Raw genomic sequence first — 26,109 nt, 5'->3', positions numbered from 1 at the left:
GAATGTGTGTGTGTGTGTGTGTGTGTGTGTGTAACCATTGGTCTGCAGAGCAGCCCCTCCCATCACTGAACTCCCTGAGCTGCAGAGCTGATGATGCAGCCGCAGTCCACGCTGTGTCTGTGGGTGAAGGAGAGCCACAGTGAGCCGGTCTGAGCTCAGGCGGGACACAAATAGTCCTCATAGCTCGGGAGTGTGTGTGTTTTTTTTTATTTTATTTTTTTAAATTCCACTCTGTCGATGACGACAGGTCAGCACGGCTTGTCCACAACTTCACACTCAACAACATGCATCGAATAACGGGCAAATCGGGAGGAGACAGTCTGATTGAAATGAGCCCCACGGAGTCTTTCAACGGTGAGTAAAACAAACTACCTTCATTTAAACACACACACACACACACACACACACACTAAAACATACTGCTGTGTCTGTGACGTAAACAACTTCATCTGTGTTCAGAAAAAAATACAAAATCAATTCCAGCATAAATTTAAGTTCACTTTAAGACAAATATCAGAATAAAATGTAAGCTCTTTAAATGTCAGCATTCACAAGCGTCATGAACTGAAACAAGCCATAAATAACATCAACACGTGACCTGTTTCTTAGACACTGAGTATGTTGGACCTTTAAAACTCTATGTTTGGTGCCATTTACTCCACTATTTAAAGTTATAAAACTTTCCACTGGGTCCATTTCCCCGGACTGTGATCACGTCACAGTTTGGATTTCTCTTTGGTTGAAGTGAGACTCTGGCTGTTTGCCCTTTTTCACTGGAAACACTCAGTCACTGTAATAAGCTGCCACTGCACCAGCTCACAGCCCACAAACCCTTCTCTGCTCCTGCATATGGCTCAGTTTGAAGTTTTTAAACATGTGTTTGGACAGAGGGTTGAGTTTTGACCATTTACGGTGTGTTTTGCTGAATGCGCCATGAATCAGCCTGGATGCTCTCCAGTGAAAAATGGATTAAAAAGGTGTAGTATTTCATCTGGGGGCCATGGAGTGGTAGTGAATAATCTGTACAGGATCATAGACTATATCATGATGTGTTTATGGCCTGTTGGAATAGTCATCGGTCCAAGCATTTTCACACATCACACTCACAACTACATTAACAGCAAATCACCATTATTTGAAGGCACAGATTATATTCTGGACAACAGATTGTTCCGATATTACCATTGCACGAGAAAGCGGTGCTACGATTTAAGAATGTAAATACTCAAAAAGTCATATTGTTCCTGTTAAATATGTATTGTTTTGTGTAGATAACCCATTCAGACTTTAAATAGTTAAACAACACACATTTTAATCTGAGCCCTGAAGCCAAAACAAAGGTCTGAAGGTCTCCGTCTGTGCTGTATTTACATAGCGATGCCGTCTACACTGAATATGCTGCTAATTATCTGTGCTTCATCCAAACACAACAGGGCACAATTAGATTGTTTGCTGTGAGTGCGTTTAGATGCACGCTAAAAAAAACTGATTGTTATCAGGTTTTTGTAGTTATCTTGTCATTCAAGTGCTCATGTAAACGGAATAAACTGATTTCATTATCAGTTTATTGCCAGTATCGTTTTTTTGAAAAACCTGTTTAACACACCTAGGTTTCTGTAAATAATCTGATTTCTTAGAGACGTGTATACAATTTAAACGGTTTATTCCAGTTACCCAATAATTGCCAGTCATCGGTTCATTAGTGCGCATGTAAACGCACTCACTGTCATGACATGTGAGCCCGGTCTGTTAAAGCAGGTGTATATTGTTGTACATCTGCTCCTCAAACTGGCCTTTCTAAACATGAGGGGTGGACGGATGACTTCCTGCCACAGGAAATCAGACAGAACCGACCCACTGTGTTAATTTAGTGCTTGAAGTGAGACTACTGAATTTTCTCTGCCCGGCCTCGGAACGTGGCAGTGGTTACATTGAAAGTTAGGGGACAAAAATAAAGGTATATTTGCAATTAACTGATAAATAATACACTTGAGAGGCAGCAGCAGCAGCAGCAGCAGCAGCAGTGGCCTTGTGGCGCTTCCACTGTGATCAGCTGCTCCTTCAGAAAACAAAGCCTCGACTGTGGAGTCAGACTCGGTAAGAAACGACTCCTGGCAACAGCTGAGTGGCAAATACTGAGAGATGAGTGTAATACTGTGACCAACTGTGCACAAATATGCCTGAAACTGTTGGAGAGGCATGCTCATATGTTATGAAAGAAAGCCAAAGCAGAGTTTGTCTCATAACAGTTCCTGTGAAAATATATCTACTCTCTCGCATAAAGAGAATATACATGTTTCAGCTTTTTACGATCAGCCGTCTCCACTGTCATTTGCACGCTCTGTCACATCTAAAACACTGTTAGAATAAAGCGTCTACAAATGATAATAATCAGTATATATGATGAATGCCGTTTTTTTTCATCTGTATATTGATAGAGACAGCTGTTTTGATGATGGTTTTGAGTGTTTTTTTTTTATTTTTCAGCTTTTTAAAATGTGAATATTTTCTAGGGTTTCTTTGCTCCACGTCACACGGAAATCATTCAAACTTTAATCAATTTGGTCCGTGGACAAAACAGGACATTTTGAGAACATCATCATCATCATTTCCAGGATTGAGAAACGCTGATCAAGATTTATTTAGACATTTTCTGAACCAAGCAAGTACTCGATTAATCTATTATGAAGATTAACCTATTATGAAAATAATGGTTAGTTCTCATGGTGTCCTCCCACAGTCTGAAAAACATGCGGAGGTTAACCAGAAACTCAAAATTGACTGTAGATGTGAACGGTTGTTCGTGTCTGTGTGTTTGCCCTGCAATGGACTGGAGATCTGTACGTGCTGTACTCTGCCTTTCACCTTATGTCAGCTGATATGAATATCGATAGAGTGTATGAATAATGTAGTTAATATGTCTGATATAAAATATAGCTTCTAGCCAATGTATGTTTAATTCTTCCAGCAGATCAAACTCTGTCACGTCAGCTACACGTGGAGCAACATTCTGATCTGTCGACCTATTATCACTCATTCAAATAATATCACTTAGAGTAAAACGTTTTATTGCCTATTATTGGCCTCATTAATCCAGTAAAGACTGACCTCAGTTCTACAGTTACATTTGCATCGCCTCCATCTGTTCCATTTAAGTCTGTGAGACATTACAGAAGTCCAACTTAATAACAACTGGAGAAAAAGTCAAGCCACAGCATATAAAGTTTTTATATACAAAAAGTCAAAAAGCCACAGTATATTCCAGTTTTGCTGCTTTTATAGAAGATATTCCTCCATCGTTGTTGACTTGATCTGTTGTAATATACAGATGGGAAATGTTATAGGCTGAATGCTCATTTCAAGTCTGGTTAAGTGCATTCTCTGTGTTGAGCCCAGACTAAATATAACCTCAGAGAGACCTTCATTAAAGTGCTTGCATTTCTATTTAAAAACACTGACATGCAAGCTGAAACAAGCTTTTGCCTCCTATTCTTTTTTATTATTATTATATCATTATTGATAATGCATTTGCTCTGTCATTTGTTTATGCAAATGCATGATTGCACACTGCACAGTTAAAAGTTATTTGAACAGGCAAAAGTAGAACTTTTGTCATAGTTAATACCACGTTTCACTGCGCATGTAACTTTCATTCCCAAACTTATCTGGGAGGAACATTTCGACTTCACGATGCCGGTCGTGCTGTGGTAGAAGTGCACCACAGCAACATGGCTGTGTTTGTGTTCTTTCCCAGGGATCTTGTTAAGTCATGGTGTCTGGCCTGTGGGTGCAGGGCCACAAAAAGCTGCTGTACAAATATAGACCGCGACATTCGCTGTCGGCGTCCCTCTTTTAACACAGGCAGCTGTTCGCGTACGAGAAACTCACCTCAAACTCACCTGCGAGTGTCTACAGAGTGTCCTCATAATAACACGTGTTTATGTTTCATGTGGTCTTTATGTTATTGTCTTGCAGATGATATAAATGGCTACCACCACCAACAGGCCTCAGCCAGCTCAGGATCTCCGCAGCAGGAGCGATCAGCGGTAAACGGCAAACTCACCACTGTCACACACTCGTTCATGTTATGCTCCTCGTTCTGATTAGTCTGCATATTTTTAGATGTTGTGAACATACGGTATATCGGCAATCTAAACATGTGAAGACACGACCTTCCGAAACGGCTCCCCATGAATAATAAACAATAGGTCTCTGTTTGGCACTTATCGTATCTTCATTTCCACCTTACCTCCTGTTCACATCTGAGCAGGAAGGTCAATGTGCACGAGCCAGAAGTTGAACTTAGATTGCCTCCCTCCCTTGCTTTCCTCTACTTCAGAGTTTAGTTAAAAAAAGAAATACAGACGCAGATGTTTATATCTTTAAGTCCTAAACCTTGCATTGTTATTAAAGGTCCAGTGTGTAGAATTTAGGGGGATTTACTGAAAAGACAGAAATTGGAAGTTATATTTACAACTAGAAAAGCACTCGGAGAATGCAGACGTCTGCCAAGGCAGCTCAGCCCCCCCCCCCCCCCCCCCCCCCCCAACACAGATCACGCCCAAAATCATCACAATCACTTATTCTCTTTCCCATTGCGGACAATTCCTGAAAACGTAATCCAAATCCGTCCATAACTTTTGGAGTTATGTTGCTAACAGACAGACAGACAGACAATCAAACTCCGGCGAAATCATATACCTCCTTGGCGGAGGTCGACTCTCACCTTTTCAATAGTTGGTTGCAATGTGTCATTTTGCCCCTAGATGTCACTAAATCCTCCATGCTGGTCTTTAACTTCTTAATGATTTGTGTGTAGTGTAGTATAAATCTATTACACGACGTACAATAGCCTGAAGCAAAGTAAATTATATCACAACCAATTTATAATCGCAATAACATTGGACATTGGAATCTGATATTTATTTTTTCTACAGTCACCCGCTAAAGGAAAGCAATTTTAGCTTCTGCATCTTAACACAGCCCACAATGAATACTCTTGAGTTTTTTTGATGATAGTTTTTAAACCTGTCAGAGATAACCCTTATGCTTCTGTCTAGTCCTCTTTAATGCCTGATGTGTGTGTAGAGACCTGTGAGTCTCTCTGCACCAGCCTGGCCTCCCTGGCCCAGTCTGACCACAGCGACAGTCCCCAGATTGAGGCCGAGACGTTAGAGCGAATCAGTACTTTGACCGGGGTAAGACGCCAGTCGGGGGGCACGGATGCATGTTGCTGTGTCAGTGTCTGTGTGAGGCCAAGTCTGACTTCAAATATATTCACTGGTTTCCCTGAGTGATGTGAAGTGTATGAGAATAATCCATGTCTAAACACAACGTAAGTGTGGAGCGTCTGACGCTGTGATCCAGTTGCTGCTTCGGTTTTAAGTATATGTTTTTTTTTGATATTTCTTTTGGGCTTTTTTTCCTCACTCTCCACTCAATTCTTCCGCAGCTGTGGAAGAAGCGGGCTCTCTTTCTGAAGTTTCGTTCCAGGGTATGGCATGGTAAAAGAGGCTTGTGATGTGATGCTTCTTTATGCAAATGTCTGCCTGCCAGGAGTTACTGCCCTCTTACAAAAAAAGTTTGTCCAGTGCAAGTGAAATCACAGCTCAGATATCGGAGCTGAAATCAATACGCACATCTAGGCAGAGAGCAGATAGTGGGTTCGGGGGGGGGGGGCATGTTGTTTTCTGCAGAGAGTAATGGAAAACATGCTGGCATGAGCTATACTCAATGTTGTGGTGTGTCTTGAGAGTTCATTAAATATGGAAAAGGCCTTTTCACTTGCTTTGCTCTCACCTGTGATAATCTTCTGCTCCAGTGAAGAGAGAGCAAAGGCTTTGTTGTGTTACGGTGTAATTAGAACACACACAGACATGCACATGCTTTGTACACTGTAGTTGTCGTTTGCCTGAATGTATTTGTATATGCCTTCATATGTGCTTACACAGTATACAGTCTATACTGTAATTTATGACTCTGCCCTGAGCTCAGGACAGGACAGACTGTTGCTGTGGTTAACCACATACTGTACTGAAGGGCTTATTTTTATTTCTAAAATGTGGTTGCTTGCTTAAACAGTGTGTGTGTGTGTGCCCCCCATTTTAATAAAAAGTGTAATCGTTACCCTTTCTAACAGTGGCTGATCTTAAAACCCTGCAATCAGCCTTTCCAGTAATCTGGCTCCCTCAACTAAAGGCTCCATCTTTGCTCAGTAGAAGATCACATCAAGGGGTTTTTCAAGGAGAGGCAGCTTCACATCCTTAAATTGTCTCTGTGATCAAGCGGACGGGATAATCCTCCTCCCATAAGACGTGGGAGTGTACACAATCACAACTCTCCACTGTGCGTTGCTTATTCGTGTGTATTTTTGGACACTCTTGAAGAACCAGATACAGTTTTCTTGAACATCTGAACATAGGAGTGTCCAGTTTTCTCTTTTAACTCAACAGAAAAAAACACTCTTCTCTTTGTTTAGCCAGATATAATGACACCTGTCAGCGTAATACTCTATCTACCATATACTCTAGATTTAATTTTAAAAGCCGCCCTGCCTGCGACTGAAAGCCTCCATATGTTACACCGTGTTCTGCATCTGCCCTGCCTACATGAGATGAAATGGAAACGTCAAACACCCAGTAGTTATGGGTTAGTTAGTGAATGTATAGAGGTCTGTGGCCTCTACCAGCTTTACTTAGCAGAGGCTGCTCTCCGTGCATATATGCACTGATTCCATATGGCTGATCTGTAATTACGGCAAATGAGAGAGTCTCTGCAGCAGCAGCAGCGTCCCATTTAAAGACGGCACCCAAACCTGCCATGGTCAACATGGTTCAATCTAGAATGGGAGGTAATGCAGACCAGTGGTTAGAGCATATTTATAACTTGGGCTAAGAGAAAAAGAGAAGAAAGGAACACACAGACAAAGAAGCCTATGCGTTAGTAAAGTAGGAACCATGCATCTCTATAGAGATTCTATAAAGCATTGGTTCTCAAAGTGCGGCCCGCTGGCCAATGGCGGCCCGCAGAAACATTTCTGGCGGCCCGTAATGAATTACAGTTGATAGTTTTAATCCAGGAGCTGCTAAGCTTGTTAGATGTTTATTGGACATTACTGGATACAGACCAATAATGGTGCAATCTGGTCATAAAGTGATTACAAATGGGATTTCTTTCAGTTTTTTCAAATCAAAACTGCTGTTTGCAACAACACAGTTTGCTAATGGCAAAGGCCACAATTGAATTTAAATATAGAACTAAAGCTCGACTTCATAATCAAATCTCAACTGGATTTATGCCAGAATATCTCATTCGACAGCTACTCTCTCTGTGGTCCACCATTACACTTTATATGTCTCCGTGTAAGTTCTACACATTGTTTAATTGATAGGTTTCAAACAACGATAAGTTGAAACAGTGAGGTCAGATCTCAGCTGGTGGCAGCCAATCCTCCACCGTGCTGATGTCATCTATAGGAGTCTCCTCTCTACTGTCCCGTGCTCCCTCCTCCTCCTCTGCATCTTTTTTTTTTTTTTTTTTTTTGTCTGGATGTCTGAGCAAGTGAGGGCTTGTGTTGGGGAGGTGAGTGGATTGGCTGCAGCTCGGCTCTGACTGTGGGATCAGGGCAGGGAAGAGTGAGAGGAGCAGTGCTTTCAGAGCCGGTTTCAGAGCTCTGATCCCTGGAGAAAGGCACTTTCCTGTTGGTTGTGTTCTACTGATGCATCACAACCATAAAGGGAATGGAATATGGAGGTAAAGTGATCTTCCGTTCCTCCCCCACAAGCGTTAGACTGACAGATCTGAAGAGTCAGAGCTGCAGTGCAGTATAGGAGGGTTGTTGTAGTTTTTTGGTGACAAGCGTGTGACTCATCAGCGCTCCTGTGTAGGTTGTCACTGTTGTGATTGTGCTATGATGACAGTTGTGCGTGTGTTATTTTTAGCTTTGTGGACAGCTGCAGCAGAGAGTCAGGTCTTCCCGTCCTGCCGTAAAGCATTTCTCTGCAGCTCATTTCTCCTCAAGCCTGCAGCCGTTAGCATTAGCTCATGCACATGCTTGGAATTTCACCATTACAAGTGGTTTCATCGAGACCCAGGGTTTTATAGAGACGCACTGGCAACTTTCTACTGCATAGTGTGGGTGTGTAGCCCTTTATAGATCCTTTCACATATAATCTTGTGTTCAATCAAAGCATTCTGGGTATTCTATGATAGATGTTATGCAGTATAAGGGGTCGTACCTATGTTCCCCGGCAGTGTTGGGCAAGTTACATCCAAAATATAATACATTATATATTACTAGTTACTGTCATTTGAAAGTAATTAGTTACATTACAATATTACTATCTCTGAATTGTAATGCGTTACACTACTTGTGTATTACTTTTGAGTTACTTTCAACAAAATAGCCACAGAAATATATGACTAAGCATTTAAAAATGCTAAACTGCAGATTGTTATAGCTGATTATTTACATTCAGTGGAGGATGATGTAACATAATGACTGTGTAGGCCCCTAAAGCTACTAATAACTTAATATAATAGGCACAGTAAAGGCTCATGGCACAATACAATGAGTAACAATGACAGTTAGAATCATATAAGCAGACAAATGATCAAAGTCTGTAAGTTATGATGGAGATGCTGCAAATATTTAAAGTCCTGGCCTATTCATATGAAACAAAATAGAGTTAGAGCCCACTATAACATAGCCTATAGCCTTATAATATGACAAACACACAATCTCTTTTTCTTTTAGTTTATATTGTTTTATTCTCTTTTAATTCAAGCTTACAGAACAAAGATGCCATGCACTGAATGGACACAACTTCTGTTTTATGAGTCCAACAAACATTAACATGTAATCTAAACATAGACTACAACGGCTACTAGCCTTCTTTCGTGCCAAGGTATCTGCATCAATCCAGTGCACGGTGACCCCCATAAAACTTTTGTTGTTGGCACTCCATATGTCTGCTGTTGTTGACACATACTGCTGGGCTTCGAGTATTTTCTTCAGCTCCTTCTCCATGACAGCATATGCCTTGTCCAAATCTTTGGCGAATGTTTTTCTGTCAGGCAGTACATGCTGAAAAATTAAGAAGATAGCTAGATGTTAAACTCATGCTGTTTTTAAATTGGTCAGACTATATTCGCATATCCGTAAAATAAAAATAAATTAAAAAAAATAAAAAACATGAGAGATTCACTTCTCCTCAACAGCACGGACTCGCTATTTAGGTTGTTATTTAAAATGATAACAAGGTAGATACATGGCCGCATGGCCCACTCTCTATGACAACGTTAGCTTACCTTGTCGTTGCTGCTCACGGGGATTTTGCTGACAAGCTTTCTGAACGCTGGCGATTCTACCGTTGATAGGGAGTGCATGTCTTCCACAATAAATTCTGCCACCAGTCTCCTCACTTCTCTGGCTTCAACCATGGCAGACCGAGAGAAACTTAACTTTTGTTGCTTTGTCTGTCCCGTATGTTCGTCCTCTTTTTTCTTTCTCTTCTCCGCAGGTTCATCCCTCTCTTCCAGCTTAGTGTTAGCGTGGCACCGGTCCAGGTGTTTCTTTAAGTTACTGGTGCTATTTTTTGACGTCGAGAGTTCCCTCGGTGTCGCACACAGGTTGCATTTTACAATGATGTTCTTCTCCTTCTCTTTGAGGAACTGAAAATAATGGGCGAATGTCCATCGCGCAAACGTAGAGTCCGGCTGCGCCGTGTCTGTTGTCATCATCAGCCTCAACAGGAGAGAAAAAAACAACAGGAAATCGCGCTTGCTCCCGAGTCCCGGCTTTTTTCTGTTGTCGGGATGTCTCGCGGTGTTGGTGAATTATTTAAAAAACAACAGCTAAACGGGTTAAAATGCGTTGTAACGCGCGTTACTTAGATTGTAACGAGTAAAATATTACCGAAAATGTATTAGTAATGCGTTATATTACTGCGTTACAGCAAATAGTAATACATTACTGTAATTGCGTTACTTTTGTAACGCGTTACCCCCAACACTGTTCCCCGGGTCCTATGTTCCCCGTTTTTCCAAAAAAGGTCCTATGTTCCCCACTTTGTATGTGACAGGGGAACATAGGACCCTTTTTTGAAAATGGGTAGGGTTAGGGTTAGGTTTAGAGAAAGGGTCCTATGTTCCCCGGTCACATACAAATCGGGGAACATCGGACCCGGGGAACATAGGACCCGGGGAACATAGGTACGGTCCCCTGTATAAAGAGCAACATGACACACCTGAGCCATGTCCGATTCCCTTCATTTATCTCGTGCTGCGTTTGGAGTGAATTTATAACGATTGTGTTTTTTGTGTTGTGTGGACGCCTTGTTTTGGTGCTTTTGCCGCTGACATAACCGTTTGGCCCGTCGGTCGATTGCGGCGAATGCATCCATGCGTTGAGCTGACGCCGCACCGGTTCATATTTTTTTAAATGTGGTGACGTTCTTCCCCGTCTGCTTTTGAACAGATTGACAAACATCAGCAGAGTAAAGACTCTGTGTTTTTCCGCGATGGGTTACGTAGGATAGATTTCGTCCTGTCCTACGTGGACGACAAAGACGGCGAGCGAAAACAGGTGAGAAATAACTTTACTTTTTCCCCCAATTCAATGACTGGACAAAATACACAAATTGCTTCACAATCAGAATCACTAGCTATTAGAAGGAATTTCATGTGGTGTATTACTATAAACACATACAAATGAAGATTTAAAAAGGCAGAAATTTTAAAGCTGATTTACCAAAGAAAAGAAATGCAGTTACTGTACAATACAACATGTTTATCAAATTAATGCAGCATTTATACAGCATATGAATACATATACATTTCCCTATTGGGCAGAGTCATATTAAAGGCGCCATATGTTCAAAATACTGAGGTCTTTTAGGTTTAGTTTTTTTCCGCCATTGTAGCTCCAGACGTAACTGGCAACCCGTGGTTGCTCGGCAGCTGAGACTCTACTGACTGCAATGATTGGTAGACGGCGGTAGGTGGCGCCACATGCCAAAACATGATTTGCGCTCTGCAAAATATTTTTTTAATGCGAATATTTTGTCTGTACTGTTGTTGTTGGTGAGTTCAGTTTGTTATATGAACATTATTCCTGAGTCTCTGTGACATATTAGGAGGATTTTACGGCCGGTTGCTTTACATTTATTACATAATGCACCTTTAATGTTTTTATTACATTATTTTTTGGGTTTGTTATACTGATGGATTTTCAGGTCATTCTAGAGCTGCTTCTTACAGACCGTACAGCCCACAGTGTGTGTGTGTGTGTGTGTGTGTCATAGCATACCCTAAATACCACAACACAGATAAAACATGATAAGCAGTTTCCTCAGTTTGTATCAGTTGTTTTCTTGGAGTCTCACAGAGATTCAAAGACACGTTTTCTTTGGTAATTAAATTCAAACTGTTTTCATGGCATCTGTAGTCACACGGATTGTGCGGCTCTGTCGGGAAGTGAAGACTCTCTGAAAGACTTTTAAGTGTTTAAATCTTAGCTGTTACTCTTCTCGTGTGGATGTTACCACTCTTCAGGTATGTGGGAGTTTGTCACAGCTGACTCAGATGTTGGCTCCAGCTTCACCAGCCAGTCGACACGTAGACCTCTAGCCTGGTCAGGAAGAACTCATTTTTTCCACTGAATGAGGAAGGCCCAGGCAGGAGGCCACTTCCTGTGATTTTATCCCTGTGCTGTGTAATCGGGGCTTGCATATTTTAGAGTAGAGTTCACGACAGTTTATACTATGACAACATGGACAACTAACTTTACTCATTTTGATTTCAAATGATATGAAAAAAGAAATTAAAGGAGCACTTAAATCATCTTAGTGATTTTCTATAGTTGTTCCTTTAATTTTTCTGAGAACTATATGTTATATTATTAACCTTTTTAGTTTTAATAAAGGGTTGTTATTTTAAATTTGTACATATTATGTCTGTATGTCTCACAATGTAAATGCTGTTTATTATATGATCTATTTTATTTTATTTTGAAGGAGAGGAGGAAGTGTTATGAGGCCAATTTGGTAAAGGTTGGTCTGGAGCTTGAGACAGAAGATAAATCGGTAAGACATATTATATTTACATATTCACGTTTTTTTTTTTACATTTATTTATTTACTCAACTCATTTGACATAAATGGTGTACATTTTTTTCGCCATTGCCGATCAACAGGAGTCAGAGGATGGAAAGACTTATTTTGTGAAGGTCCACGCTCCGTGGGAAGTGTTGGCCACCTACGCCGACGTACTGAAGATCAAGGTCCCGTTCAAGGTCAACGACATCCCCGACAACAGCGACATGCCCATGAACTGGCTGTCCACCCCGTTTCGTCTGCCCGAGCAGATCATGCATCCCGAGCCGGACTTTTTCACAGCTCCTTTCAACAAGAGCAAGTCCGACTTCTTCCTAATCGACGACAAAGACACATTCTTTCCACCCTCCACTCGCAACAGGATAGTAAGAATGCTTATGACTCTTATCTCGTTTGAGACCTTGAAGTCCCTCATGGTGAAAACTGAATGTGCTGTAGTTCTGTTTGCAGGAATTTGGGAAGAAGTGGAATAACTATTAAATTAAGCTACTCCTATTTATTGCAAAGAATGTCTTTTCACATTCTTATGCTCCGTTTCTCTCTCCTCACTCAGGTCTACTATATCCTCTCGCGCTGTTCGTACTTAAGGGACGAATGTGTCGACAAAGACAAGAAGGGAATCAAGAGGTTACTCAACAATGGCACCTACACTGCTGCCTTCCCCTTGCACGATGTGAGCCTCTTTTATCGATTTCTGTCAGTAACGTCCTGTTGGAGGCAATGTTGTGTGTGTGTCACAATGCACGGATGATTAATAACGTGGCAGTGACCGGTGTCGTTCTGTGCCTGCAGTGTCGATACTGGACAAAATCGAGGGACGCCAACTGTGAAAGTGAGAGAAACAATCTCTACAAACACTGGGCAGGATTCGTCTCTTTCTTCAAGGAGCAGCCGCTCAATCTCATCAGGCAAGACCTGAAAACAAAGCTGTCATGTCTGATCTCATCTCCGAACTCGCTCACTCACCATTTGACTGGTAGAAGAAGAAGAATTTACAGGATGTTGTTTTTGCCCTTTTTCCCCCTTCAACAGGAAGTATTACGGTGAAAAGATTGGCATTTATTTTGCGTGGCTAGGTTTCTACACAGAGATGTTGTTGTTCGCCGCAGTCGTGGGAACAATTTGTTTCATCTACGGACTCCTGACTTACGACGACAACGAGTGGAGGTGAGTGTCGCAAATGACACCTTTTTTCGCCCGTTATGTAATTGTGTCATTAGGAGTGAATCTACTGCTCCTTTGTGAATAAAAAAAACACCCTCATTTCCCACCAGTAAAGAAATATGTAGTGAGGAGATCGGAGGCCGTATCGTCATGTGTCCACTGTGTGACAAGAAATGTGGTTACTGGAAACTCAACACAACGTGCCACTCCTCTTGGGTGAGACAGTTATTTATATTCATGGATCCGTTTTCTGCCTTTGTGAAATGTAAACAAAGCCAGGTTTTCACTATTTGTTAAACCATGCTCTCTTTTCAGCAATCACACCTGTTTGACAATGTGGGAACGGTGTTTTTTGCCATATTCATGGGGATTTGGGGTGAGTGAATATGTCCTCTCTTTGCATTTTTGTATCTTTTTCATACCAGTGCACCACCTAGTGGGAGCTGTTGGAAGAATTTGTATTTTAAGGAACCAGTTCATTCATTAACAAATGACAAAACGGCATCTTTCTCACTTCTAGTTGTGGTTTTATTTGCTGTGGTTTTTTACAATCTGACACTTCTGCAACCAATATAATGGTGTTAAATGACGTCAATGGAGAGCAGGGGAGTCAAACTCATTTTCACCAATAGTTACCCTTTAAAGGGCCAGATGTAACTGTCATGCAGAATAAATGTAACTAAATATAATGTATCATAATGGTAACTACGTAACATATTGATAAACAACTTTCTGTATTTATTACTTATTCAAGTAACATATATTATAAATGTAACCCGGTCCGCGATGGTGTTTCTTCTGTATCTGGTCAGGTCAGACCTGCTCACACACCTTCAGCATGCACTGCTTCAAAAACACACCCTCAGAAAAAGACTTTGAAGCACGGGTGATTTCTTCAGCCACAATAAAGCTATAGCTCTCACTGCGTCATCGTTTTTGGTTGTGGCTTTTGTGAACAAATTCTGCTGCGATCACAGTCTCAATCTCAATTTCACTCGTCGCATGATGCGTATACAACGATACACTGCCATCCAGTGGCGGGATGCGGTAACTTTGCGGGGTAACGCAATTGCCATGCATTGTCAGGAAATGTAGGTCATGGTCAACGCACACCTTAAAGGTACAATATGTAGTATTTATGGGTTTATATAACCCAAAATCCACTTTTTTATACATATTATGTGCTCCTGCATTGTCTAGTCGCTGTATAATAGTTTTTGTTTCATTTTCGTAGTGTTTCAAAAAGTCATGTAAAATAACATGGTCGCGGGCCGCGGTTGCATAGCCACTGTTAGCAGAGAGACGCCATGTTTCTACGGGAGCCTGTAAGGACAAACACGAGAGAACAAAACAAGCGTCTCTTTACTTGTAGCTGAAGTCCCGCCTCCTCTCTCTCCGCTTCGTCTGCTACGGCCGTGGTAGCTCCGCCCTCTCCCTCACCTCACGAACCTCATCTGCTGACACGGAGAAAGACGACGAGGACGACATTTGACCGGCTGAGGATACCGTAGCGCTCAGGGAAGGGAGGGGGTGAGCAGAGGAGCAGTTCTTTGTTGTAAATTTCAGCCTCTCCTCTAGATGGCACTATAAACTACTTATTTCCCCTTTAAAGCAGCATGGACTTTTTTTAACAGATTTTTAAGACCAATTAATCACTCGCGGGCCACATAAAATGACGTGGCGGGGCCACATGTGAACCCCCGGGCCTTGAGTTTGACATATGTGATGTAGAGTAACTAATAAAACGAGGTTATTTTTGCTTGTTTTGTTTTGTCACAATGCATCTGTTCTCTGTTGAATTCATTTTTCAGTGACTCTGTTCCTGGAGTTCTGGAAGAGACGGCAGGCCCGACTGGAGTACGAGTGGGATCTGGTGGACTTTGAGGAGGAGCAACAGCAGCTGCAGCTTCGGCCCGAGTACGAGACCAAGTGCACCAACCGCAAGATGAACCGCATCACGCAGGTGTTTGTGTGCTCATGAAATACGAATGTACTGTGTAATATTGTTCCACAAAGCTTTACCAGACAGTATATACGTTTGTACATCTACTGTATATAATTCAATGCAGATAAAAGGATCTGTTGTCTTCATTCAATTATTCAATTTAGGTTCTTTCCGGATTGGTTGCATCCAGTCATTAGTCCAGTCCCTGTGTAAAAAAAAAAGTTGGTTTGTGGCCGACACAGACGTGAAAAAAATAGAAACAGGGTGCTGTAATTTGCTGTGACTTCATCTTTAGGAGTCAGAGTGGGTTCTTAACAGGACTGCTACAGACATAATGGGGAAATTGTGTCTGTGCTGGGCCACCGTGATGCTCTGGGTAAGAGAGGACCTTACGTGGAATGCCACTGTTGGTGACGGAGAGGTTTTGGTGTGGTGCATTTTGTGTTCATAACAAAACATTATCTGGAAAGACTTTTGGGGCACACGTTTTCCTCTCCACTGCGTTACAGTTTGTCTGGTTGATCGGTGTCTTTTAAATAAAGCATGCCTTCACTGGGAGAATGCCACTGTAGAGGAAAGAAATTGACTCTACATGCAAACACAAAGTCTGATTGGGCTATACTTGATGATTTTTTTCTCTTATCTGTGGGTAGTGGTTATTAAAAAGGAACCTGGCCTAAACCTGTCTTTTCAGGATATAACAAGTGGTTACTGACAACTGTGTCCATGCTTTGCTTGCTTATGATGTAGGAAATGGAGCCATACTTACCTATAACAAGCAAGTGTGCACGCTTATGTCTGTCTGGAGCCACTGTCATTTTCTGGGTGAGCATTGTGTCTTTGGTACACTTCTATTATCATTTTTTTTAAATTTTCTATCTTCCACCCATTGTTGTTTGTGTTTCCCATCATACTGTTCATTATCATCATCACCATCATCGTCATCATTACAGTGAACAGTATCATGTGATCAGAGCCAGTCGGTGTAAAACTACGAAACACGGGTCTATGAACTAAAGCTGCCATCACTGATGTCATCCTTTTTCTTACCTATCATCTGTTGCTGTGATCAGGATTCTCCTACGTCAGCTCATGAATGACCATCAATCGACACACTACCTAAGGCTACAATGATACAACCACATTGTCATTTTGACAATGAGATCTGCATCAAGAAAAGTGGTTTAGCTCAAAATCAGGAGAGATAGCAGAGCTTGGCATTCATCATTGATGGTCCAGGTTTTAAAGGTAGTCAAGATCCAGGCAGAAAGTGAACATGGATAAATGCATCATCATCCAAAGGGGATCTGACTCCATTGTGGAACAGTCTAGACTAGTGATATAAAGCACTATTTAAAAAAGGACGTCACTGACAGCAGCTTTAAATCGTTTAAGAGTGGGGACCAAGTCACATGTCAAATATCTTTGCTTGGTTTTTACGCTAAATTCAAACAATGTTTAAATTCCAACAATCTTCTTGAACTATGACCCGTTAAGACCTGCAGTTTTACACACACCAGCTCAGAAACTATTATTGTTTTGTCACGGGATGATTATATGTAGTGTTTTTTGGGCGCATGCTTGTACAGCTCAAGCTTCACCTTGTCGATGAATACGTCTTCATATATGTTTTTTTGTGTGACGCGTTGTTTGCCTTGTGACTCGGCTCTTGCCGTCGCGGTTGTCTTTCATGTTGCCACTGTGTTGTCTCTGTCCTGAAGATCTCATTGATCATTGCCTGCATCATTGGGGTGATCGCGTACCGCCTGGCGGTGTACGCGGCCTTTGCCAGCATCATGAAGGACAGCCCCACCACTAAGGTGCAGGTGGTCGGCGCCTATATCACGCCGCAGCTGGCCACCTCTGTCACCGCCTCGTGCATCAACTTTGTCATCATCATGATCCTCAACCTCATGTATGAGAGAGTGGCTATTTGGATCACTGATATGGGTGAGGGCCAGAGTGGGAGAACGTATCCAAAATGACCGCATGTATCCACACATCAATGTTTATGTTATTTAAAGTCTTTCTTTTATTCTTTTGTTTTACTTTGCGACAGAGATTCCAAAGACACACCTGGAGTACGAGAACAAACTGACAGTGAAGATGTTCCTCTTCCAGTTCGTCAACTACTACTCCTCCTGCTTCTACGTGGCCTTCTTTAAGGGCAAGTTTGTCGGATATCCCGGGAATTACGCTTACATGTTTGGCAAGTGGAGCCAACTGAGGAACGAAGAGGTACCAGATATGTAACGTACGCATTGGTTTATTCAGCCTGAGCATATGTTTGAGTTGAGCTCCAATCCCTGTTTCCATCTCAACCCTGACTTCAGTGTGACCCTGGTGGCTGTCTGATTGAGCTGACCACGCAGCTGGTGATCGTGATGACTGGTAAACAGGTGTGGGGCAACATACAAGAGGCGCTGGTCCCGTGAGTACTGCAACTGATAACTGTTTAAAGCGGAACTAGACCGGAAGTTCCTATTATCGCTGTTTTTTTTGGTGTGTATCTGCGTCATTACCTTGTTTATGAAGCCCTTACGGTTCGAAACACACAGTTCAGCCACTGCTGAGAACGTTGTGTTTTATTGTAATCTCGGGGCTCAACGAGATCACTGAAAATCCCGTAATAGTTACGTAAGCAGCGGTTCTCCTGAACAACCGATCGTCCTGCTCCGGGCACTAGTCCGGGCACATCCGGTTACGTACATTGAACCGCAGAAGAAGAATAACGTCCGTTGTGGAGGTGTTTCACGAGCAACAGTGTCTTCTGACTCTGGGTCTGACTCCGGTTTAAAGTCATAAAAGGGACTGCGGCGGGGAGTCGTGACGAAGCTATTTTTAAACACTGTTAAAACAATGTTTTGATAATGAGGAGCAGTGCATCCGCCGTTCCAGAGGGGGGCGCTGCGCTTCTGAGAACGGATGTGCTGGATAGTACTGGCCAATCACAAGACTCTGTCTTCTGGGGGTGAAAGTTCACTCTGAAATCTCGCAGCAGAAAAATACTGTCAGAAAAGAGGATTTCTATCGGCTAGTTCACAGCAACTAGGAGGTTTTTGACCATAAAAACAAGTTAATATATGTAAGTAGACCTCCATAACTAACATTTATGTGCAACAGGACCACTCTATGTGACCTTTAAAGTGCTTTATGTAAGAAATGTTGCAGGCTGCAAACTGTATTTATGTTTTGATTCGGTGTCCTGGTGTGTAGCGCCACCCGCCGCCAACCTCCCGATGTCACAGCTTGTATATCGCTTCGACATGCAGGACGCCAGCAGCTATGAGTCAGACATGCTGAATGTCACCAAACCTAAAATGTGACACTCACTCTGCCTCTCACAAACACCTGAACAATAGAAAAGCCCGATGATCTGATGTGTAAAAATATGAGAAAAGAAGAATTTTAAGCCAGAAAAGCGAAACGAGAAGGACCAGAAAACATAAATACAAGGTCATGCTGTTTTTGAACTGTGATTGCAGTAATTGTTTTTCAACACTAAAGGCTGCTGTTGTGCATGCTTTACATACATTGCCTTTAAGTGCTGCTGTGTTGTAGTTGACAGAGGATGTTAAATGCTGCCTCAAAGCTCTCCATCACCCCCATTTTTGCCTCAGGTGGCTGATGAACTGGTGGGGCAGCAGGAGGTCACGCAACCACCCAGAGAGTCTTTACAGCCGCTGGGAGCAGGACCATGACCTGCAGGTCTTTGGACAGTTGGGTCTCTTTGACGAGTACCTGGAAATGGGTAAACATTTATCAACGTATAGAACTTGGGCTGCAATAAAGACCACTTTAGTGGAGTCCATAGTACAACACTGGGTTTAGACAGAGTAGTTAAACCAAGAATAGAAGCTGTTTAAATGCACAGTCAATGTCAGTTCTGCTTTCTCTTGTTTTGTTCCCCTGTGTATTTGAGCTTATGGAAACGAGTCATCATGACCAATTTGTGAGAGGTTCACACAATAAAATGATTATTTCCTTCCTCTCTCTGAAGTGTCATAGAGGGTTTGCCTCTTAAGTTAAAGCAGAAAAAGAAGCAGGAACTGATCGATGCGACCAAAATGAAACTGTCCCGCTACCTTGAACAGAAATCTGTTTTCTATGGATTTAAAGTTTATTTTATTTTTTTACATTTGAATGCAGAGATGTTACATATTATATCTTATCGTACGACTTGGACTCTGCATTGCAGTACAGTTACAATATGGTTGTGATATTGTAATAGTTACAGTTGATCATAATAAGGAGGTTAATACCATCTTATTTCACATGTTAATATAACAATAAAACAGTGCTATTTCACAACAAATAGACGTATAATAGTTTTGTAATGAGAACTGCAACAAGCTACCTTTGCATGAAGATTTCATCAAAATGTCTAATGCCTCAGATTTTCTATTGCTATTACCAATGTCATATCATTTGATGTAATGTGTAATACATTGGTTAATACATGCAGTGTCCTGAGATCCTGCAGATGGTGCCGTTTCCATCAAACGCTCACACTCTCTAACCCTTTCCCCTTCTCCGTGTCCCAGTTATCCAGTTTGGTTTCATCACACTCTTTGTTGCCTCCTTCCCGCTGGCGCCACTCCTGGCACTTATCAACAACATCATTGAGGTGAGAGTGGACGCCTGGAAGCTCACCACTCAGTTCAGACGTCCCGTGGCAGCCAAGGCCCACAGCATCGGAGCCTGGGAGGAAATCCTCAGTGGGATAGCCGTCCTCTCCGTCGTCACAAATGTCAGTAACAAAGACCACGTGTTTGCTGCTCATTTGCAAGCCCATTAATATTCAGCTTTATCCGTAGTTTTTTATTTACAACCGCTTCGTTTCCTGGCTCTCTAGGCGTTCATCGTGGCCTTCACGTCCGACATGATTCCTCGGCTTGTGTACATGTACGCGTACAACGCGGAGAACGAGATGAATATGAAGGGCTACATCAACGACAGCCTGTCCGTGTTTAATATTTCTGAGATCCTTTTGGAGAACAGACCTGAGGATGGAGAGAGCCCCCTGTGGTTCAACAGCTCCATCACTACCTGCAGGTGTGTGTGTGTGTGTGTGAGAGAGAGAGAGACACTTGAGGATCATGTACAACATGTTGTACGAGTTAAACTCTAGTTAAACTTGTTAGTATATGATCAAATGCAACATGAATACATACAATCACAGGATTTGGCAGACAGAGGATTTTGCACAAGACAGTACTTTGTACACAACCTATTACATAAATTGATTTCTACTTTTACTTTTAATATTTAATAAGCTTTTGCGCTAAACTAAAAAGTCACAATAATTAACCTCTAATGTTCTAATGTTCAGAAATCTGCAGACAAATCTTAATCTGCGCTGTTCTTTCTTTGCAGGTATCGCGATTACCGCTATCCTTCTGGTCATGAGAAGGCATACTCACACACCATGCAGTTTTGGCATATTCTGGCGGCCAAACTTGCTTTTATTATCATCATGGAGGTAAGTCTAGGACTCACAGTTTCCTCACAGCACCAACAAAACTTACCGACCACTTCACCGTGTTGAAAATAATACTTTCTAAGATGCACTGTGATGTCGTTGAATTGATGTAGAGCTTTTCTCAAAACCTAGGCACGTTTCCACTGAAATGATCTGGAAAAAAACTATACGTGACTTTAAACTTTCACCCAAAGAAGTACTTACTCACGACAAGGGACTTTTCAGATTAGCAGGAACTCTAGAGGGGCGGGGCTCTGTGCTGAAGAACGCTGAATAGGTGGAACACATTTTGCACCCATTGAAGCCAGTTCGACTGCAACTCACCTTCAAACAAGGCATTTAAAAGAAGGAGAACTTTGAGCAAAAGAAAAGACGTTTTCTTTGGGCGTTCGTAATCGTCTTTTTTCTAATAACGGCAGATCGCATGGTTTTATTTGCGATGCAGTAAAACACAAGGAGTATCTTGAGCGTCCCCCCTGGTGTAAAGTGTAAAATTATTATTACAGTGTCACACAATTGATGGCGCTTGTCCGGCCTTTAACTTCTCCTTACTGCCATCTACTGGACTAAAGATGTAGTGTACTGTAGTTTCTCATGCCACTCCCTGTATGTCACCAGCCTGATTTTATTTTTACATTTTAACTTGCGGTAACTTTGAGGTACACAAACCGCACAGATTACCGATAATTATTTTCCTCAGGGAAATAAGTTCCTGGTGACATGACATGTCTTTCCTCATTCACATTTATTAAAGGTCCCACATTATGCAAAATCAACTTTTTAATAACTTACATCCTTATATTTGAGAATCTGGAGGCCCCTATCAGTCGCCAAAGTGTGAAAAAAGATGACTCACTCGTGTTTTTGTGTGCTCCTCCTCAGTCTAAGCACAGGAGATAAAACACGCGACGTTGACTTCCGCACTCGCTGGGACATAACAAGACGCAAAACTCCTGGAATTGTTGTCTCACGGAGCTCCGGCGAGGGCAACTGTATCTGAAAACTGGAAGTCTGCGAAAAGTTCTAATTCTTGGCTCCACAGTGCAGCACAGAGTCATACACAAACTTCCAGCCTCAGAGGATTTATCTGTCCAGTGGAGACATGTTATATATATGACGACAATGTGCCTGCTAGAGCCTGCAAATGATCACTTTTCCAAATGCTAACTGCTGTTAGCTCCCAGTAGCCTCTGTGGCTGATGTCATTTCCTGTCCCTTAAGTTTCATTTTACTTAAAGGGGAAATAAGTAGTTTATAGTGCCATCTAGAGGAGAGGCTGAAATTTACAACAAAGACCTGCTGCTCTGCTCACCCCCTCCCTTCCCTGATCGCTACGGTATCCTCAGCTGGTCAAATGTCGTCCTCGTCGTCTTTCTCCGTGTCAGCAGATGAGGTTCGTGAGGCGAGGGAGAGGGCGGAGCTACCGCGGCCGTAGCAGACGAAGCGGAGAGAGTGGAGGCGGGACTTCCGCTACATGTAAAGAGACGCTTGTTTTGTTCTCTCGCGTTTGTCCTTACAGGCTCCGGTAGAAACATGGCGTCTCGCTGCTAACAGTGGCTATGCAACCACGGCCCGCGGTCATGTTATTTTACATGACTTTTTGAAACACTACGAAAATGAAACAAAAACTATTATACAGCGACTAGACAATGCAGGAGCACATGATATGTATAAAAAAGTGGATTTTGGGTTATATAAACCCATAAATACTACACATTATACCTTTAAAACATTTTTAAAGAGATACTACTAATACTACTCTTCTTCTACAGCATGTCGCGTTCATGGTCAAGTTCTTCGTAGCCTGGATGATCCCAGACGTTCCTTCCGACGTGAGGGCTCGTCTAAAGAGAGAGCGCTACCTGGTTCAGGAATATCTTCATAACTACGAAGTGGAGAAGCTGAAGGACCAGCTCAGCCAACATACCAACAACGACTGCTCCTGCGAACCCGCGATCTATCCACATTTATCTCGACACGAGGTGCTGTCCGAGTGTCTCTAGCCGGACGCGACAGCAGGACACTGTGATATAGTTTGCCCCTGCTCGTTTATTATAACACTGACCATCACTTTGCTGTAGTGCCTGTGTTGTTTGTGCAGAACACACACACACACACAGACAACATTTATACAAGAGCTATGTGGACATCGTTCTGCTAATCTGCTGATTGTGGAAGTACACACAGGTAAAAGACCAAGTTTCCTTGCATGCTGAACGCCGTCTCATACTTATAGCCTGTCATTGTCTGTGTTGTAGTTAAAGGTAATAAATTAGGATACATTCGCTGCAAGGACAGAAAGAAAACACCAAATAACTTTACCAGTCAACTTATGACTGGATGCCTTATTATAAAAACACATTTACCACCGATATCATTTATCTGCCGGTGAATTAACTTCAGGTTTGAAAATGTGTTTGTATGTACAGCCATATGAAGGGTTCAACTGTCACTTACAGTACGTTCTACTCGGTTTCTTTTTGTTTTTTACTGAAACAAAAAAGCGACGTTTGTCTGTCGCGTTCATCCCGAGAATGCGTCACACTTTTACCCAAATTATTTTTTCAGGTTTGACTGTGATCTTCGAAACAGTAGCTCTGAACATTACTTAACATGTGAAGTAGGTTTTGATGAAGACAAAACATGTGCTGCTGTTATTACTGTGAGTAAGGGGCGGATGGTGTCCTGCAAAGGGCCAGTTGTGGAGCAGTCGTAGCAGCAGCAGCAGCAGCAGCAGCAGCAGCTGTTCACTGTTGACAGTGAGTTTGTGCGTCTGGAGATGGAAGCAAAAGCTCAGAGAGAGTGAAGGGATCCCTTTTTAATGTGCCTCTGTTTAACCATTTAACCTGGCCCCCACATACTCAGCTATGTTTGCTTCTAAACACATCAGCCAATCGCCTAGTTCTTGTGCCTCTGGTTTCCTCAGCTGTGTCTCTATAGTGAAGGAAACATTTCACTTTTTTTTTTTTTGCACAAAGCACTTAAAGAAAACTCACTACTTTAACACGTCAGTGTCTTTGTTGTCCTGAGACAATCTGTCAAAGTCCTTCATTTAACTTGTTACTGTCATCGTTTTACTGTAGTTTTATTTATATTAAAGTTGGATGCCAACAAAAAACTAATTTCTTGTTTTTAACTAAACAAAAAAAAGTAAAATATATGTCATATTTATTAGGCTGTACACATACGAGTATGGAGAAGAATTGAAGTATTTGAATTTAAATGTAAAGTAGCCAAATGGCCGTGCTTTAAATAAACTCAGGCATCTAAATCTTGTTTGTTTGATATATACAGTATATGAAACCACTGTAGCTGAGCGCAATGTTGGACTGTTATTGTTTGCCTTTTTTTTTGTTCATGCCGTGCACTTCGCTAAAATACAAATGCCTGTCGATGCCTTAATAAATCCAATAAGTCCATTTTCTATTGAGCTTCTATGTTAGTATCACCATAAAAGAAAAGGGTGAACCTGTTTACTGTATGCTTTAACCTACACATTTAATGTTATCGTTTGTTTTTTTCAGTAATTCTTTTGTAACGTATAATACCGTGTAATGTAACAAAGACAAAATAAAGAACTTGTTCAACTCGAGTAGTTTGAAATGTTTGATCGGTCCTAAAATACACCTTGGAGAGGAGAGGAAAATCGCTGTTCACGTAACAGATGGTTTGAAAAAACAAACAAAAAAACACTGACAACTGTAGTGTTTGTTCAAACTCATGGTGGGTGTGATACCAAAATACATATTTTTGCATGCTTGTTTCACAAAGACATGGGCAACATTCAGGTAAGTTGTAAAGAGTCAAGTATGATTTCAAACACGTTTCTAACAGAGTAATATAATTACTGTAAAGCTATAGTCTTATCTCTAATGAGTGTGTGTGTGTTTATTTTTGTATCCTCAAACCAATTTACTTCGTCACATCAATCCTTGCTTCCACACTTGCACTTGCCAGTATGACCAACAGAGGCCGCCAGAGGCTTGTTGAGTGAATGTGGTGACGTCTGCCATCTCTGAGCGCCTTTTTATAACTGAATTTAAGTTCATGTGATTATTATTTTATCTCCATTATTAGTCAAATGTATTTCAATATATTCTTTTTAACTAAGGTAATTGATTTATTTATTTATTTTTTACTTTGGATATTATTGTTTTGCCGATACTGTGTCACTATACACTACCGGTCAAAAGTTTGTGGTCACCTATACAATTGTCTTGTGTTTTCCATTAAAAGTCACACTTTTATTCATCAAAAGAGTTGCACAATGAATAGAAAATATAATCAATACATTGACAAGATTAGAAATAATGATTTTTATTCAAAATAATAATTTTGCCGTTCAAACTTTGCTTTTCCGTCAAAGAACCAGCAAAACTGTTTTCAGCTGTGCTAACATCATTGCACAAGGGTTTTCTAATCATCCAATAGTCTTCTAACGCCATTAGCAAACACAATGTACCATTAGAACACTGGAAACGTGCCTCTATACACCTATGTACATATTCCATTAAAAACCAGACGTTTGCAGCTAGAATAGTCGTTTACCACATTAACAATGTATAGAGTGTATTTCATTCGATGTTATGTTCTTTGAAAAAAAAAAAAGTGCTTTTCCTTGGGGAAGGGTTAGTGTATACACTATTGGACCCAAACTTTTGACCAATAGTGTATACACTATTGGTCAAAATTTATACCATCCAACCTACAGTGAAGGGGTGGATTGGGTGGATTGGGTAGGTTGGATGGTAAGTGAAACATACAAGTTTACTTGTTAACACTGTCAAAGAGGCTGTTCTGGCCATATTTAACTGTTAAATTGTCAAAAAGTAGAGGGTAGATTTTGATTACTTGGTCAGGCGATTCGTTTGTTATGGTCTAATCATTCTAATAATTAGATTCTGGTGGTGATTCAGAGTCAGGGGTTGTGAGATCGTGGGGTGCATTAACCATAGACTGTAAATAAAAATGGACGCATCCATCTGGTTTACAAGGTGAGGCTGATAAAGTAGGCTGGATATAGCACATAGCCACCAGGGGGCAACTCTGTTGGTTGCAAAAAAAACCCACTGTTTGAATGTAAGTCTAAGGGAAAATTTACAGATTTCACACTTGTGTAAAAACCTGAAAACAAAACAAGAGTAAGGACACTCACAAAAGAAATCACCAGCATAAGTAAAACAAACCACTTTAAAGCTAAACTTAAAAACAAGTGCAAACTGTCTGCTGGCTGTCAATGATTTGAGTTAGTCCACTGCAGCTGGAGATAATCAGGCCTCTTATACCTGTTCCTCATTGTGCAGGAACCAATCAGCTCCCAGGATCCACCTCGACTCTCACACACATGTCATTCATGCAAAACATGCACACCTGCAACCCATCTCACACTCACACACACACACACA

The 26,109-nt window shown here is 41.6% G+C and overlaps 1 protein-coding gene across 5 annotated transcripts; it reads left to right on the top strand.

The window, feature by feature from the left end:
* The first annotated feature begins 124 nt into the window (after positions 1 to 124).
* Positions 125 to 24,266, top strand: ano5a (anoctamin 5a). 5 transcript variants are annotated; one of them, XM_083893296.1, is made up of 22 exons: positions 125 to 354; positions 3,976 to 4,046; positions 5,061 to 5,198; positions 5,453 to 5,494; positions 10,478 to 10,585; positions 12,015 to 12,083; positions 12,194 to 12,478; positions 12,667 to 12,786; positions 12,906 to 13,021; positions 13,146 to 13,280; positions 13,388 to 13,493; positions 13,593 to 13,653; positions 15,089 to 15,240; positions 15,973 to 16,047; positions 16,944 to 17,172; positions 17,282 to 17,460; positions 17,556 to 17,653; positions 18,843 to 18,973; positions 19,767 to 19,972; positions 20,078 to 20,277; positions 20,599 to 20,704; positions 22,477 to 24,266. In XM_083893296.1, exons 1-22 carry the CDS (start codon positions 285 to 287, stop codon positions 22,705 to 22,707), a joined length of 2,928 nt encoding a protein of 975 aa, XP_083749422.1. In that variant the 5' UTR covers positions 125 to 284; the 3' UTR covers positions 22,708 to 24,266. The 5 variants fall into 5 exon arrangements, with proteins under 5 accessions (XP_083749422.1, XP_083749421.1, XP_083749424.1 ...); XM_083893295.1 differs by lacking the exon at positions 15,973 to 16,047 and adding an exon at positions 15,518 to 15,598; XM_083893298.1 differs by lacking the exons at positions 5,061 to 5,198; positions 5,453 to 5,494.
* Positions 24,267 to 26,109: the final 1,843 nt, after the last annotated feature.

The sequence above is a fragment of the Microchirus variegatus genome, assembly GCF_963457635.1.
Source record: "Microchirus variegatus genome assembly, chromosome: 8".
NCBI classification, from domain to species: Eukaryota; Metazoa; Chordata; class Actinopteri; order Pleuronectiformes; family Soleidae; genus Microchirus; species Microchirus variegatus.
This window is presented reverse-complemented; position numbering and strand designations above follow the sequence as displayed.